The sequence below is a fragment of the Balaenoptera physalus genome (genome assembly GCF_965194825.1).
Source record: "Balaenoptera physalus genome assembly, chromosome: 13".
In the NCBI taxonomy this organism is placed as follows: Eukaryota; Metazoa; Chordata; class Mammalia; order Artiodactyla; family Balaenopteridae; genus Balaenoptera; species Balaenoptera physalus.
This window is the reverse complement of record NC_138892.1, coordinates 95,173,347-95,191,340: the sequence shown is the minus strand read 5'-3', so window position 1 is coordinate 95,191,340 and position 17,994 is coordinate 95,173,347. Positions and strand designations below refer to the sequence as shown.

Genomic DNA, 17,994 nt, shown 5'->3' with positions numbered 1-17,994 from the left:
TCCATTCTTTTTCCGAAGTCCTGGATCATCTTCACTATAATTATTCTGAATTCTTTTTTGCTTTTTTTTTTTTTTTATATTTTATTTATTTATTTATTTATTTACTTTTGGCTGTGTTGGGTCTTCGCTTCTGTGCGAGGGCTCCCTCCAGTTGCGGCAAGCGGGGGCCACCCTTCATCACGGTGCGTGGGCCTCTCACCATCGCGGCCTCTCCTGTTGCGGAGCACAGGCTCCAGATGCGCAGGCTCAGCAGCTGTGGCTCACGGGCCCAGCTGCTTCACGGAATGTGGGATCCTCCCAGACCAGGGTTCAAACCCGTGTCCCCTGCATCGGCAGGCAGACTCTCAACCACTGTGCCACCAGGGAAGCCCCTATTCTGAATTCTTTTTCTGAACGTTTGCCTGCCTCCACTTCATTTAGTTGTTTTTCTGGGGTTTTATCATGTTCCTTCATCTTGTACATAGTCCTCTGCCTTTTCATTTTGTCTGTCTTTCTGTGAATTTGGTTTTTGTTCCACAGGTTGCAGGATTGTAGTTTTTCTTGCTTCTGCTGTCTGCCCTCTGGTGGATGAGGCTATCTAAGAGGCTTGTGCAAGCTTCCTGATTGGAGGGACTGGTGGTGGGTAGAGCTGGGTGTTGCTCTGGTGGGCAGAGCTCAGAAAAACTTTAATCCACTTCTCTGCTGATGGGTGAGGCTGAGTTCCCTCCCTGTTGGTTGTTTGGCCTGAGGCAACCCAGCACTCGGGCCTACAGTTTCTTTGGTGAGGCTAATGGTGGATTCCGGGAGGGCTCACGCCAAGGAGTACTTCCCAGAACTTCTGCTGCCAGTGTCCCTGTCCCCTCAGTGAGTCACAGCCACCCCCTGCCTCTTCAGGAGACCCTCCAACACTAGCAGGTAGGTCTGGTTCAGTCTCCTATGGGGTCACTGCTCCTTCCCCCTGGGTCCTGATGCACACACTATTTTGTGTGTGCCCTCCAAGAGTGGAACCTCTGTTTCCCCTAGTCCTGTGGAAGTTCTGCAATCAAATCCCACTAGCCTTCAAAGTCTGATTCTCTGGGAATTCTTCCTCCTGTTGCCAGACCCCCAGATTGGGAAGCCTGATGTGGGGCTCAGAACCTTCACTCCAGTGGGTGGACTTCTGTGGTATAAGTGTTCTCCAGTTTGTGAGTCACCCACCCAGCGGTTATGGGATTTTATTTTATTGTGATTGCGCCCCTCCTACCATCTCACTGAGACTTCTCCTTTGTCTTTGGATGTGGGGTATCTTTTTTGGTGAGTCCCAGTGTCTTCCTGTTGATGATTATTCAGCAGTTAGTTGTGATTCTGGTGCGCTCGCAAGAGGGAGTGTGTTTTCATGCTATTAATGACATGTATACAGGTAGTAATTTTGTGTTTTTGTTCCATTTACTCTTGTGGAGTCAAGAGAGAGGTTGAATCTGCTAAATGAGCCTAGCTTTCATGCATTGTTTACAACAAGGGTCAGCAAACTTTTGTGTAAAAGGCCAGATAGACAATATTTCCACGTGTGGATTCTGTTGCACCTACTCAGCTCTGCTGTTTTCATGCATAAGCAGACATACTATGACAAACAAACAGGAGTGGTTGTGTTCCAATAAAACTTTATTTATGGATACTGAATTTTTTTTCTTTTAAAGAAGAAGTTTTTGTTCTGTTTGGTTAGAAGGACAGGATCCTTCTAACCAAACAGAAGTTCTATACTTATCCTTTTCTAACAATTGTACTTTTTTCCTTTTTTTCTTGAATTTAATTTTATTTATTTTTGGCTGCACTGGGTCTTTGTTGTTGTGCACGGGCTACTTTCTTCTTTTTAATTGAAGTATAGTTGATTTACATTGTTGTGTTAGTTTCAGATGTGCCGCAAAGTGATTCATATATTCGTATATATATATATATATTCTTCTTCAGATTCTTTTCCCTTAAAGCTATTACAAAATATTGAGTATAGTTCCTTGTGCTATACAGTAGGTCCTTGTTGGTTACCTATTTTATATATAGTAGTGTGTATATGTTAATCCCAAACTCCTAATTTGTCCTCCCCACCCCCCCTTCCCCTTTGGTAGTCATAAATTTGTTTTCTATGTCTGTGGGTACAGACACTGAATTTTGAATTTCATATAATTGTCTTTTGTTACAAAACATTTTTCTTCTTTTGATTTTTTTAAACCATAGAAAAATGTAAAAACCTTCTTACCTTGCAGGACATATGAAAAAGGCAGTGGGCTGATTTGGCCTGCAGGTAATAATTTGCTGACCCCTGGTTTAGCGAAGCAAGCATTGTACTAAGAATAAGAAGGTAGGTTCTGCTTTTCCTTCACTACTATTCACTGTATGACCTCCTTATCCCCTTCAAAATCACTTAATTTTTCTGAGCCTCAGTTTCCTCTTCAACAAATGAAGTAGTTGAATAAGTTAATCTCTAAGTTTTTTCCCAGCTCTATTATTCTATGATTTAAGAATATAACTCACTCATTAGCCATCTAATTCCAAGGTAGAGGTTAGTAATGAAGAGTCCCAAATTTCTTCAATTTCTTATAATCATTTATATTTCTTCATAAGTAAGTGAATCTTTGACCATTACTACATTAAAATTGTATTAAAATCACATATATTTATAAAGAGTACTTTGGACTTAGTATTTTCCCCCTGATTTCCTCATAGCATAGGGACTGATTCACCAAGGGAACTAAGAATTGGTAGGGAAAGAATCATTTGCTGATTAGCATTTATACTTAAGAGTACAGTGGGGGGTGGTACTCAAATCAGCCAGTTTAGCTACTTGTTAGTACCAGTTTTTAAAGGCTTGGTCAAGGAGGAAGGCAAAACCTTTGGAAGGAAGTAGTTGGGTAATTATCCATAGATCTCATATTTTTGTGCATTACTCTTAGGCCTTATGACAAATTCTCTGAAGTATTGTCTGCACCTACTGACAGACATTCATAGTTCTATAGGGGAAACATTACACCCAGGTCCTCCTCAGGTATGCCTCTGTCTGACCCCACTTAGCTCTTAAAATTAGAGCCTGTAATGTATTTATATGATAACAGCCTAATGAAGTATATGGGAAGCGCTTGTTGGGGTGAAAAGAAACGTTTACTTGTTATGTTAACATGCAATCATTTGGTTGTTGGTAGGGGTAGTATTAATTACCTTTCCTCACCTGCATAATGCACATTGTAGAGGAGCTGAAAAATGAAGAGAGGGAGAAGGGTGAAGAAAAATTTTGTGTCTTCCACATGGAGCTCACTATAGCGGCTGCCATTTTTTTCCTTGGCATGGTCTAACCAGCTTGTCACACCTCCGCCAAGGTGGCAGTGCTGCAGACAGCATGTTTTTAGTGCATTAACAAACATCCCAAAGGTTGTCAGGAGGGAGCAACCTGCAAGCAATTGGAAATATTACATATTAGTGAAGGAACTGTTCTTCAAGTTTCCAAAATGTCAATTAGAAAGATGACAATTGTAAGGATGAAAAGCAGTAAAGTGATTGAGAAGATTTTAGCACCCAAGGGGTTGAATTCAAAGGAGTAAGCTTCTGACAAGGGTTCTGGCATCCTGGTGACCAGCCCAAGGTGGTGCCTGACAGATGATGTAAAAAATGAAAAAGCTAAGATCAGTGGAAGCATATTAAAAAGGGAAGAAAGGTGACAAAATAAAGCACCAAAGTAAAAGATTTCAGAATCTCTCAGAAGCCTCTAACTTGAACACATTAATGAATAAGACAACCTGAAGTTTCATTTACAGCCTTAACACAAAGAACTGGTACTATTTTTTAATATAAATTGCCATATAAATAATCCTCACTTTCCTTGTTAGGTAGAAGGCGGTTTCTTATTTTGACATGTAGATGAAAGGAAATATTTTCTCTGCTTTGACTTTATCCTGAATTTCAGACATAAGGTTAAACTTTGAACTCTTCAAATGACTTTATGTATGTTGATAGTGTCACTAAAAGTTCAGATTAGATTAGTTGGCTTTTGACTTTTCCAGTAGTTTCCTCCGGGTTTATATGGCTGTTGCTTTAGCATCAGAAGTATTTTATTGCTTTAGATGTTTGCAATCACTTACTGCTAGTGATTTGCAATCTCATTGTTGCTTCTTTTATGATCTTTCAGGTTTCACCTTTTCTTTGACTCCATTAGGACTTCCTGATACAATGACAGATAAGAGATCCCGGTTTGGTTAGCAGTTCAGCTGCGCCATCATGATACAACTTTTCATAGCACTCCTTTTGACCAGATAAACCCTTTCACAAATTACCAAGACACTAAACCATGGTTGCAGGATAAACGATAAAATAAATATTAAAATGTTTGAGTTTCTCCAAAGAAAGCTGCTGTAGAAACTCAGATAATAGTTTGATCATCATTTTAATTATGTTCAAGTTTCCTATAGTAAAATGCTAGGTGAAATGCCTTCTAACCAAGTTCATTTAAACGCCACAGAGTATTGGTTTTTATATTTAAATAAAGGATATTTTTTAATATTTCTTTTTATGGTTATAGAGTGATGATAGTGATTTGATCTGGTCTTTTCTTTAAGAGTTGTAATAGACCTATTATGTCAGTCTTTGATTAATTGAGGAAGCTGGGAGCCTGGTAATTGAATATGGAGCCTTTCACCTCTAAGTCACTGAATCCAATCCAGCCCAAATTGGTAGTGACCAAGAGTGATTACAGCAGAGGCCTCTGTGAAGTGTGTTGAGGTCAAGTGGAAGTATGTCGGGATAATTGCTGGCAGAAGATAGGCTCATATCTACAGTCACTACTGCCTCTTAGTCACTGTGGCCAGACCGGAACTGAGAAGTCCAAGGGAACAGAAGCACCTGTGAGTGACCAAGGTCTGTGTCTCTTAACATGGAAGTAATTGGGACATCTGTTTACTACTGGAGAAAGAACTTCTCTATTAGGAGACCACTCCCAGCTATTTCCATTAGTTTACTTAAGATTTTGGTAAGATGAAAACTGAGAATGTCTTGATGAACAGTCTAGAGACTGAATTTGAACAGGTCTGGGCTAGGAGGCTTAACTTCCTGACATTTCCTTCTCATCTTATCTCTGTTGCTCATCAACCTGTTCTCTGCTCAACTCTTGCGAAACAGTACCATGTAGAAAGGAGGGTCATTACTGGCATTGATCCAACTTACTCTGTGCTTTCAAATAGACTTTATTATTAAACGATAACTATTTGCAGGATGAAGGGTTATTTCAAGAGGTATTCTCCCCATTTTCCTTCCTATGTTTTAAATTCAGGACTTTATTGAATGTAATATGTTTTAAACTCACTAGTTCTTTTCCATATAAACAAATCACTATTTGTCCCAAGATAAATTTGGATCTGCTTTTATGCATGATAACTTGATACCTCCAGTCTTATTAAGTAGTTAAATACCACTATCATATTATTTCTAAAGAAAGGTAGTTCCGATTAGTGCTTCTGAAACTAGCTGTGTTAAAAGATAAGTTTTTAAAAAAAATTTCTCAACTATCATGGTCAATACATTTGTGAAATACGATAAAATAGAATACCTAAAAAATAAAATAAAAACAAAGATACAAAATATAAAACCTGATCTTTTGATTATTAGATTCAACAGACATATGATGTAACTTTCCATAATATTTCTACATGTTTTCTCTCAGTGTCTTTATTTCCTATGTTGCACACCAGTAACAAACAGCACTACCCCATGGACCAAGATTTGAGTAGCACTGCCTTGAATACACACTTTGAAAAATTAATTTATTTAAACAAGTAAAATTGTATCTGATATGGTGATATGAAGCAACAAAAACAAAATGGTTAAGAACAAGAAGTGATTAGGTATGAATGAGGTCTAAAATTTTAGCCCTCCAAGTGTGCATAATTGATGCCAAACAAATGTGAATGCAATCATTCATTCATTTAACATATTTATTATGTATTTACTATGTGTCAGGGACTTTTCTAGGCCTTAACAATATAGTAGTGAACAAGATCTAGAGATCCCTGAGAAGACACTAAACAATCAGGGAAATACTAGGTGAGTTCAATGATGAAAACAAAATGAGGTAATAAGATAGAGACTGATTGTGGGTAGGGTATAGAGGACACCTAAAGAGTTGAAATTTGAACTGAGGATTGAATAGACTGGAAATAGGCAAAAAGACCTGGAGGAAGCATATATCAGGCATGTCATGAAGTAGAAATGAGTGGGGAGAAGCTCAGAAACAGGAAAGGCCAATGAGGCAGTAGCTCAGGTAGAATGTTGGAAGGAGATGAGGTCTAAGATTTGGTCAGGGTCAGACTTTACAGGCCAAAAGTAAGGAGCTTGGAGTTTATTCTCCATGTTATGGGAAACCATTAAGAAATTTTATGCAGAGTGGACATATGATGTATATTTTTAAAAACTTACTCTGGAACTCTGGTAGTTGTGTGCATAATGGATTTTAAGGAACAAGAGGGGAAGCTGGAATACAGGTAAGAAGTCGTGGTGACTTGGACATAAAACAGCAAGAAGAGAAGTGAACAGAATGGAATGTGTTTTTAGAGAATCAATAGGATCTTCCAATGTGGGGAGAGGTTGAAGAAATGAGAAGATTTGAGGATGCTACTTTCCTTCCCCTTAAACCACTGGGTTTCAGTGACTTACATGAAGATGGAGAAGACAAGAATGGAATCCGTTTGCGGTTGGGTGAATCAAGAGTTGAGTTTTGGTCAGGTTAAATTTAAGATGACCGCTAGATAACAAAATCAAAATGTTGAATAGGAAGTCGGATATGAGTTTCAAGGTGAGGAGAGAGGTCAAATGAAATTGAGCGTTTGGTGTATAGTTGGCATTAAAAGCTGTGGGACTAGAGGTTACTTAATGAAAGAGGGTGAGAAGAGTGGAGTCCCTAGAATAAAGCGGAGGGCTCCCCATTAGGAGACTGTGAGAGGAGAAAAGGGACCCAAGAGTGGACAATGAACTACATGGGTTGTACGTCAGAGAGAAGAGGAAGTAATAAACCTAAATTGATCAGCTGGACTGAGAGGGAGCCAGTAAGTTAGAGCGGTCAGGAAAAGGAGCTATATGGTAATCTGTCTACCCAAAGGGAGCGCCCATTGTCCCATCCAAAGGTAGTTATCCCGAGTGTTAGGAGGGATGTCCCCGTGAAAACATCTACATCTAAACATCACACCACCTTCCTGGATTAATCTATTAGACTTAATAGAAAACTCATGCCTTCTGTACAAATAATTTTGTGTGTCTTGTAGACTCAGCCTTAAAAAGAAAAATCCATTGTCATTATAATCCCCGAATTGGTTTTCTGCATCAGGAGCAGAAATGGGAAGTTGAAAAAAAACCTGAAGTGAAAATGCAACCGAAACTTCAAGCTCCAGTTTAAACATGCGTGGCAAACACACCAGGCGTGCACATTTTAAAATAAAACAGATGAGCTATTTTAAATGCTTTATTGAAAAACTTAAAGATTGTAGCCATTACTATTTAAAAAAAAAAACTTTAGAAAGCAATTTTTCTATTCTTTGTACCTTTAAGTTCTTAGCTCTGATGTTCTGCTCCTCTGACCTTGATCTAATCATGAATATCTATGCTACCTAATTATAATAAAAAAAGCCTACATTGTACTCTAGATGGTAGATGCACATTTTTTTCTTCTTTGGTCACCTGCCAGTTCTCAAAATTATAGCAGTGGGAAGAAATGCAAATGAAGGCCATGCTTGACAGCTAAACATAATGGAATGCATGGTCCACATTTGAAAAGTTACCTTAAAATAAAAGGTAGCATATAAAAAATCATTTCTTTAAGGTCACCTATGGCTTTGAATTACAGCTTTGAGGAATTTCCAATTTAGTCATCAGAGAGGAAGAAGCCAAAATAAGGATTATATACTTTTCTAGAGGCAAGACAGAGTTTTACTTCATCATAATTGGGTGATCGTATAACTTGGAAATAGAAAACAAAACAAAGCAAAACAACTCCAAAATATTCATTTGATATAGTATTGTGTAAAGTAAACCACTGGTGAACATTTTATATTATAATTTTACTTTCAGCGAATACAGTTTCTTTCTTGTAAATGTCCAAATGAAAGTTACCTTATCACATGTTAAAATATGTAACATATGGGCTAGAGTAGGCTGGCAGTAAACAGAGGTGATCAGATAGATTTGTATTACTTGAAGAACTGTAATTCTTTATTCAGATGAATATATTTTCAAATAGGAGATTAGGAAGCAAATGGTTGGATGCCAAATAGTTATTTAGAAAATTTGAATATGAAAATTATGTATACATAATTAGTCACAAAAAAATCAGAATTATTTGATAATTACACACTTTAGAATACGTCAAAACTGTGATAAAAGTTTGATAAACTTTGATAAAAGTTTATACTTCCTTTACATTTTCCTCTTTTTTGCCTTTTTGGGGCGGACAGAGAGGATCTCTCAGACCCTTTTTGCATAATGAACCCATTCCGCAGACTACCAGGGGGCTGTGTACAGGAGGCTGTGTACTGCCTAGCTGTGACCCAGAGAACACAGAGCTCTGAGAAACAAGGCAGAGGCTTCTGGGGATGATGTTTTCCCTGTTTCACTGCTTCAGTATGTGGTGTAATAAAACGAGCTCTAGCCTGAGAAAAGGTAGGCCTGGGTTCTGGTTCCACTTCAGCCACTGCCTGTGACATCTTGGGCAAGTCATTTAATTCAAGTATGTCTCATTTTCTGTACTCAGTTTAACAATAACAAACACTGAGAATTTACCATATTCCAAGTATGTACACAACACAGGAATTTGTAACTATATTCAGAAATAGATCATTTCAACACAACATGGTAGGTGAAATGGTAAAGATAGCTCAGGATGGTACAGGAGCAGAGGCATAGGACATGGAGTCTAGTCTGTAAAAGGAAATATGGGGCCCTTCTTGCCTACCTCACTGGTATGTGGAGAAATGAAGTAACAACAGTGAATTTTTAAAAATATAATTTATTGCATTGCTATTAGTGGTAGTTGTATAGGTAAGTGGTAGAAACAGTGGTAGCAGTCAAAGTACTACTAAAAGTAAAATGTGTTATTTAGAAATAAAGGTCAGAGTTAAACAAGATAGATGAATATGAATATAGGTAGACTGACTAACCAAAGGAACAGAACAGAAACTCTAGATATGCAAGTGGCAATATACGAGGAAGGTGGCATCTCAAATTAGTGGGGAAAATAGAAACTTTTTAATAAGTGAGGTTGGATAATGTGACAGTCATATGGGAAAAAGATAAAATTGAGTTCACTCATAAAACTTATTCTAATATAATTTCCAAATGGGTCACAGATGTAAAGGTAAATATATATACCAAAAGAAAATATGAATGAATTCCTTTATAATCTGGGAATGAGGAAAACTTTTTCACCATGAATCAAAATCTAGAAGCAATAAGGGAGAAGACTGATAAATTTGATTACAAACAAAAACCACACAAAAGACAAAACAAATAAACAAACAATAAGTGTTGTGCATGGATAACAACACAAGAAGCAAAATTAAAAGATATATGACAAATGGGGAATAATATTCGCAACTTTTATCGTAAACAAAGAATATCTTCAGTGTATAGAAATCTAGAAATTGAAAAAAATTGGAGAGACTGTAGGGAAATAGTCATTGTCATACATTTTTGGTGGAAATACATATGGTATAACTACTATAGAAGGGAATTTGGTGCTATATAGCAAAATTATCTGTGGATTTACTTTTTGCTTTAGTAATCCAATTTGTAGGAATCTATCCTAAAGATCTGCTGGGCAAAAAATGCTAAGAGAGGTATGTACCAAGCTATTCTTTAGAACCTATTTAATGTGGCAGAAGTAAAGAAACGAGCCAAACATCCATCAATATAAGACTGGTAAAATAAACAATGGAGTACTATCCAGCTAGAAAAAAGTCTATACTTCCTCTATACAATGAGGAATATTGCTATATACAGTTATGAAGCAATTCCTAGGTTATATTAAATGAAAAAAGCAGGTGAGAAAAGTGTGAATAAAATGCTACTGTTTATAGGAGAAGGGGGGAAATACATACATATACATAGAGATACATACAATTTTAGTATTTTCCTTTATTTAAAAAATGGAAGGATGATTCTTTAAAAATATGTAAATGGACACCTAAAGGAATAGAGGGGATATAGGAATATAAGTAGACCTTGTTTGTACATGAATTTTAGATCCATGAAATTATTTATGATTTAAAACAAAATTAAATTTTTAAAATGCTTCCAGGTATTTAAAATTTTCAAATTTTAAAAATACCTCAGGATTTTTAAAGGATGAATGAAATAGATGAAGGAAATTAAGAGGTATAAACTTCCAGTTACAAAATAAATGAGTCACAGGGATGAAATATACAGTGTGGACAATGTAGTCAATAGCAATGTAATATCTTTGTATGGTGACAAAAGTGGTCAAAGGGTATAAACTTCCAGTTATAAGATAACTAAGTACAAGGGATGTAATGTACAACATGATTAATATAATGAACACAACTGTATGTTATAGATGAAAGTTGTTAAGAGAGTCAATCCTAAGAGTTCTTATCACAAGGACAAATTTTTAAATTTTTTTTCTTGTATTTTGTATCTATATGAGATGATGTATCATCACTAAAATTGTGGTGATCACTTCATAACATATGGAAGTCAAATCATTATGTTGTACACTTTAAATTTATATAGTGCTGTATGCCAATTATATCTCACTAAAACTGGAAGAAGGAAAAACCTGATTTATGCAGATATGTAATTGAAAAGTCCAACAGGCAAGGCTTTACAGTGTAGCTCAATAAGGTCTCCAAAGACCTGTGGGTCCTTCAAAGATATAGGAAGTATTGTTACTGTGATTTAAGGGGGATCAGTGCTGGATGTTAAACAATATATGCCTATGACAGGGTTATATGAGCTATTTAACAGTTTTCACATTTAGCTTTGAGTGGGCTAGACTGAGTATAATATAATATAGAAATACTTTGGATAGGAGACTTGTGGGTTCAGAGCTACTAAGATTCTGTGCTTTTTCCCAATTTATTAGGAATGGTCTGGGTCCAGATTTTAGTAACTATTGTCTAAATCTTTACATGCAAAAAGTGAATTTTAACACTATTTCCTATTGTTGATATGGTATTAAATGAGATACAGGATGTAAAGTGCTTAACACAAAATAAGAATCATATTACACTCTATCAACAACTAAAAAAAAAAACTAACCTCACAAATGGAGCAAATGCGCTTAATTGTATTTAAAGTTAGTGGCATAACCAAACAGAGAGGAACTATACCAAGTGACTTTAAAACATAATCATCTTAGTGTACATTCCCAGGGATTATAACATAAAGAAAAAAACTGTAAGAAGAATTTTGAGACTGTCAATAATCATTGTGAACTGGGATTTTGACATGGGAAGAAGTAGAAAAAAACTTGAGTTTGATAAGGTTAAGTAAAAATCCTGTAGTTCCAGTTTTGATTAGGGTATTCATATAGTCCAAAATGTATGTTATCTTAGAGAAAAAAAAAAGGACATTTTCTAGGTCTGTGCATTGAAAAGACCGAGAAACCGTGATGGACTAAGTAGCGATGAGCATCTCCATCACCAAGACTGTAGTCTCTAAGTACCAGTATATATACAAGAAAAGGAAACAGTTCTTTAAGAAAGAGATGATTCAAAGTTCAGGGAAGAGAATGATGACCATAGAATATCTTGGCATACCAGAAAGCAAGGAAACATTCAAAAACAACACAGGCTTGTCTGAAGGACTCAGGGCCAGCATGAAGAGGACCTCACTGCCCAAACATGGAACAATTTGATCAAAGAAGATAGATAGAGATTATTGATATTCTTGAAGAATCTGTTGCTCTCAAGTATAATAACTGACAGACTCTACAAATTCTCTGAGTTGAAAGAGAAGTTATAGGGAATCCAAGAGGAAGAAGATGTGTTGAAAAAACCATAAGAGCCAAAAAAATCAATGTAAAGTGTGATTTGCTTACATTTTTCTGGCTGATAAATCAGGTTATAGTGCATCATATGAAGGGTTATCAGAGCCATAAGTGTAGACATAAAAGGAGTAAGTAAGACCAGGGCCCAGGCTGCCGAGTGCTGGATATAAGACAGTCCCAGAAAGACAACAGTTGCATTTACGCTCATGATCCAATAAAACCTGGGGTACCAAAACAAAAATAAAATTACCATTGAGTTACTTAGTATAACAATTGCTAATTTTAATGATTTTAATAAATATAAGCTACAACTTAGCAGCATGTTAGCTGAACTAGATTTTGCAAATGTTGTTTATCAGCTTTCTTTTTTTTAATTTCATTTAAAAATTTTTTATACAATTTTTAAAGGTTACTCTCCATTTATAGTTATTACAAAATATTGGCTATGTTCCCCATGTTGTACAACTCATCCTTGAGCCTATCTTACACTCAGTAGTTTATACCTCCCACTCCCCTACCCCTATATTCCCCCAACCCCACAAGCACTAGTTTGTTCTCTATATCTGTGAGTCTGCTTCTTTTTTGTCATATTCATTAGTTTGTTGTATTTTTTAGATTCTACATATAAGTGATATCATACAGTATTTGTGTTCCTGTATCTGACTTATTTCACTTGACAAAATACCCTCCAAGTCCATCCATGTTGCTGCAAATGGCAAAGTTTCATTCTTTTTTATGGCTGTGTAGTATTCCATTGTGTGTGTGTGTGTGTGTGTGTGTGTGTGTGTGTGTGTGTGTGTGTATCACATCTCCTTTATTCATTCCTCTGTTGATGGACACTTAGGTTGTTTCCATATCTTAGCAACTGTAAATAATGCTGCTATGAATATTGGGGTACATGAATCTTTTCAAATTAGTGGGGTTTTTTTTTTCAGATATATACTCAGGAGTGGGATTGCTGGGTCATATGGTAGTTCTATTTTTAGTTTTTTGAGACACCTCCATACTGTTTTCCACAGTGGCTGCACCAATTTACATTCCCCCCCCTGCAGTGCACAAAGGTGCCCTTTTCTCCACACCCTCACCAACATTTATTTGTGTTCTGTTTGATGATAGCCATTCTGACAGGTGTGAGGTGATATCTCATTGTGGTTTTGATTTGCATTTCCTTGATGATTAGCTATGTTGAGCATCTTTTCGTATGCCTGTTGGCCATCTACATTTCTGTTTTTAGCTTTCTTAATAGCGCATACACATCAGCTATGTCTTATCAGTTTCGTTATCTATGTTTCCTTTCTATTTAGAATAGATATAGGAAGAATGTGTTCTCTTTTCTCAAAGCAGAAGTTGACAAACTTTTCTGTAAAGCATCTGATAATAAATATTTTAGGCTTTGCAAATCATATGGTCTCTACAGCAACAAGTCAACTCTGTTGTGACTCTAGAGAAGCCATATGTAATACCTCATTGAATATGCCTAATGAACCTGGAAAAGATTACACGGTTAAAGAGTTGAAACTTATTTATTCCACTTTTCAAAGTATGGGAAAACTCAGGAATACTCAGGTTATACCTAGACCATGGCATGGGTAAACCAAAGAAATTAGTATCATTTGAATAAAACTTCCAGTGTCTCCTCCTAATAAACAATATTAAAAATAAGTACCTAAGTAGAACCTAAATACCTAAGTACCAGTAGTACGGTTTGCAAGTTCTGGGGAAATAATCTCTACCTCTCAACCTTTCATTGGGTCTAAATTCTGCTGCTGGAATCCCATTGCAAAGGGGGTGTCTTACAGCTACTGAAAGTGGGGTCTGGCAGCTCACCGCTCAAAAGCCAATAAAGAGGCAAGTTTGGTGGAAAGGAAAGTTTGCTTTATTTTGGATGCCTGCAACTGGGGCAGGGGAGGGCGGACTCCCGTCCAAAGGCTTACTCCCCTCCACTGACAACCAGTGGGCAAGAGCTCTTATTGGCGGAGGGAGGGGACTACGTGTAGAAACAGTACAGTTAGTTCTGACAGTCTTCTTGAAATTGGTCATATGGTGGTCTGACGAGCATCCTCTTGATTGTGTTAAGTACAGTTAATCTTCAGTTGCGGGGTCAGTTTATGCCCATTTCCTTGAGGCCAATTCTTGGAATTGTGGCAGCTTATGTCACGGCTACAGTCTGGTCATCATGTAGTTAACTTCTTCCACCTGGTGCGGGGTTTCAGTATCTACAAGATAGCTCACAGGATGTGGCTCAGAATATTATCTACAGCCCTTGAGAAGGAAATAAAGGTCCTTGACTTTGCTTAGTGACTAAACGATTATTGTTTTGTCCTGTTTGACTGATTTTCTTTGCTTCTGCATTTTCTTACTTCTCTGATTAAATTCATTCTTTGACTAAAGTTTTTCCACAGACAAAGGGCAGGCTGAGGACGTAGGGAGCAAGGACCAAAGGGTCCTACTCCATTTCATTAACATTAGCTTAAAAAATTATTGAAGTAATATTGAATATAATAAAATTTACCCATTTAAAGATATGGTTTTATGGACTACTATATTTAAAATAGATAACCAACAAGGACCTCCTGCATAGCACAGGGAACTCTGCTTAATATTCTGTGATAACCTAAATGGGAAAAGAATTTGAAAAAGAATAGATACATATATATGTATAACTGAATCACTTTGCTGTACACCTGAAACTAACACAACACTGTTACTTAACTATGCTCCAATGTAAAATAAAAATTAAAAACAAATAAACATTTTTAAAATATGGTTTTATGAGTTTTGGTCAATGTTTTAGTTGTGCAAACACTAATGAATCTACATTAGAACACTTATATTATCACTAAAATATGAAGGGCTTACCTAATTAGATCAGGCCCACCCAGGATACCAGGATAATCTCCCCTTTGATTAACTCAAAAGCAACTGATTAGAGAACTTAATTACATTGCAAAATCCCTTCACCTTTGCCATATAACATAAGGAGGGGGTGATATATCCTATCATCTTTGCCATGTTCTATTCAGTAGAGTCAGGTCACAGGTTGTTCCCATACTCAGGGACATGGATCTGCCAAGAGTGTGACCCACTGGGGGTCATCCTATGACATTTCCCATACGTCTCCCTCCCTCCCTCCCTCCTTTCTTTCTTTCTTTCTTTCTTTCTTTCTTTCTTTCTTCCTTCCTTTCTTTCTTTCTTTCTTTCTTTCTTTCTTTCTTTCTCTTTCCTTCTTTCTTTCTTTCTTTCTTTCTTTCTTTCTTTCTTTCTTTCTTTCTTTCTTTCTTTCTCTCTTTCTCTCTTTCTCTCTTTCTCTCTTTCTTTCTTTCTTTCTTTCTTTCTTTCTTTCTTTCTTTCTTTCTTTCTCTCTTTCTCTCTTTCTTTCTTTCTCTCTCTCTTTTTCTTTCTTTCTTCCTTTAAGTAAAAGAAGCAGAGTGAACAGGTAAGACTGGCTATGAGAAGGGGATATTGAAGGTTTGAGAAGAAAGGAAAAGGTTAGAAACAGTCATTTGAAGGAGGAGGAGAGAGAATGATTGCATACTGTACACCTGAAGGGTGATGGTAAGGGTTCACTTGAGGTTGGCCATGTATTTAGTGTGAGCATAGCATGATTTTACATTTTCCTCCAGACCTGTTTGGCTCTGTGAGTACAGTAATAGAACAAGTAAAGAGTTGAATTTTAACCAGGATTGCTTCCTTCATTCCTCAGGAGAGTACTGCAAAATGTGGGGAAGGAGAGAGAGGAATTGTGGATGTGGAATTAGATTGTTAATTGAAGACCAGCCTCCTGACTCTACTAATTCCACTTGCTGATTTACGGTGGGGTTTGGCTCCCTGCTGTGCTCAGCTGACATTACCCAGGAGGGTGGATTGGTGCATGACCTGCTTCTGCTGGGCTGAGGATTGAAGACCAGTTCCTTACTTGGTCCCACCAACATACCACTCAAGCTGGGGAATCAGAGTGTCCCTGCCTGCTTTGTGTATGTGTGTGTGTGTGTGTGTGTGTGTGTGGGTGTGTGTGTGTGTGTGTATGTGTGCGTACATTAGATTCCTCTTTCCTGCTGAAACTATGGAGCCAGAGTAGGAGGGTGGGGCAGTTTTTCCACAGTGTTTGCCTGAAATAGGGCAAGTATTATCAAAAAGATATTTTATGTTAGGCTACCCTTTCCCTGGTACTTTACCTGAGGGCAGCAGTCTTTTCTTGGAGCTGCCCTCTCCCCACCATCCCTGTGGACAGTTCCAGGCTTCTCCACTGTTGGCAAAAAGAAAACCCAGAAAACTCATTGCTCTCCTCTCTCAAGTTCCAAGATCTCTAGCTAGAGTCTGTCTTCTTTCCACCTTTCAGAATCTTCCTATGTTTGTTTGTTGTGTTATGTCCAGGGTTTTTTAGATGTAAAAAAAGGAGGACCTGGAAGGAATGGGGCTACTGTCATGGCCTGTCCTGGAATCCCACTATGATTTTTCAACTGGGTAGTTTATCTTCCTATTATTGATTTGTAAAAGTTCTTTATATATTCAGGCTGCATGTCTTTTGTCAGATATATGTTCTACAAATGTTTTCTCCCAGTCTGTGGTTTGCCTCGTCATTTTCTTAGTTAAATCTTTTGATAACAGCAACTGTTTTTAATTTTAATAAATTTCATCAGTGTTTTTAATTGGTTCATGCTTCTTGTGTCCTATGTAAAGAATACTTCCTAAATGTAGGTCACAAGTATTTTCTCCTTTTTTAAAAAGCAGTTTTATGCCTTTAGATCTCTATGTTAGGTCAATGATCGGCTTTGAATTAATTTTTTAGTCAGGTGTCATGAGTAACTTTTTCTATTTGATATCCAGTTATTCTAGCACAATTTATTGAAAAGATGATCCTTTCCCCATTGAATTTTTTGGCACCTTTGTTGAAAATCAATTGACCTTATAAACGTGGTTCTTTTTTCTGAATTTCAATTCTGTTCTACTAATCTATCCTTATGCCAAAACCATACTATCTTTATTACTGTTGCTTTTCCTCTTGTTTTTTAAAACAATTTTATTGAGATATAAGTGAGATACAATAAACTGCATGTGCTTAAAATGTGCAATTTAAGTTTTGAATATGTATGCACCCAATAAATGATCACCCCTTTCAAAATCATGAACATCCACTCTCCATAACTGACCTAGAAAAGTAATCAAATGTCAAACATGGCCATGCTGAGCAAACTGATTGACTGTAATCCACTGATAGCAATTTATTTATCACAGTGCAGGGTTGGGGGTACAAAGTTAGAATTTTCTAGGACAATGGGGTAGAGTCCCTAGGCTCAGCCTCAGGTCATCCCTTCATGCAGTTGCAAGCTGCACACTTGAACTGTGGCTGTAACAACCGAGAGAGGCTGGAACTGCAGAGCAATGTTATGGTCCTTTCCATCTTTAAGAAACCCTTTTTTCAAATGCTAAGTATTGCTGAGAAAAAATCCAAGAGGACACTGTGTGACTCTTCAGTACACCACAGGGGGATGTAAACGGAATTGCTCTAAAGAGGGTCAAGGAAAATTACAGTTCTTCCAAGATTTACATCTTGTGAAATATAGTTATAAACCAAAGAATTATAGTGCTGAATATCTCTGTATCGGGAGAGATTTCACATAAAGTACTAAATGTGTTTTAACAAATGCCACCCAACCTATTTGATTGTGTAATTTTCTGAAAGAATTACCTAGTACAATCATGTTTTATATAATCTTTGTTGATTCATGGACAGGACAAGCCATAGATAATTAAGGGTGAAACTGTATATGTATCAACTGTAAAAAAATAAAAGAAATAAAAATCCACAGTCTTCAAACTCACCATTAAGACTCCTTTCATCTCATAGCTCACCAGCAAATTGAATATATAAAGCAACTCTCACACAGAAAGTCAGAGAGCAAAGCACTAAAGCAAAACAAATACCAGTGATTAAGGAAAATTGAAAGCAGCAGTAAAAATATGTTTCTTTAGTCTACTTCTAAATACAGACTGGGAACTGCAAA

General features: G+C 36.9%; 2 protein-coding genes across 2 annotated transcripts in view; one reads left to right on the top strand and one right to left on the bottom strand.

Annotated features, from left to right (window-relative positions):
- LOC309641685 (uncharacterized protein) overlaps positions 1-17,994 on the top strand; it is a 406,435-nt gene that overhangs the window by 165,619 nt on the left and 222,822 nt on the right. The window lies entirely within an intron of this gene.
- SLC15A5 (solute carrier family 15 member 5) overlaps positions 1-17,994 on the bottom strand; it is a 109,503-nt gene that overhangs the window by 66,751 nt on the left and 24,758 nt on the right. The window contains 3 exon segments of the mRNA XM_082421981.1: positions 3,179-3,193; positions 3,198-3,397; positions 12,041-12,210. Coding sequence (XP_082278107.1) covers positions 3,179-3,193; positions 3,198-3,397; positions 12,041-12,210 — 385 coding nt within the window.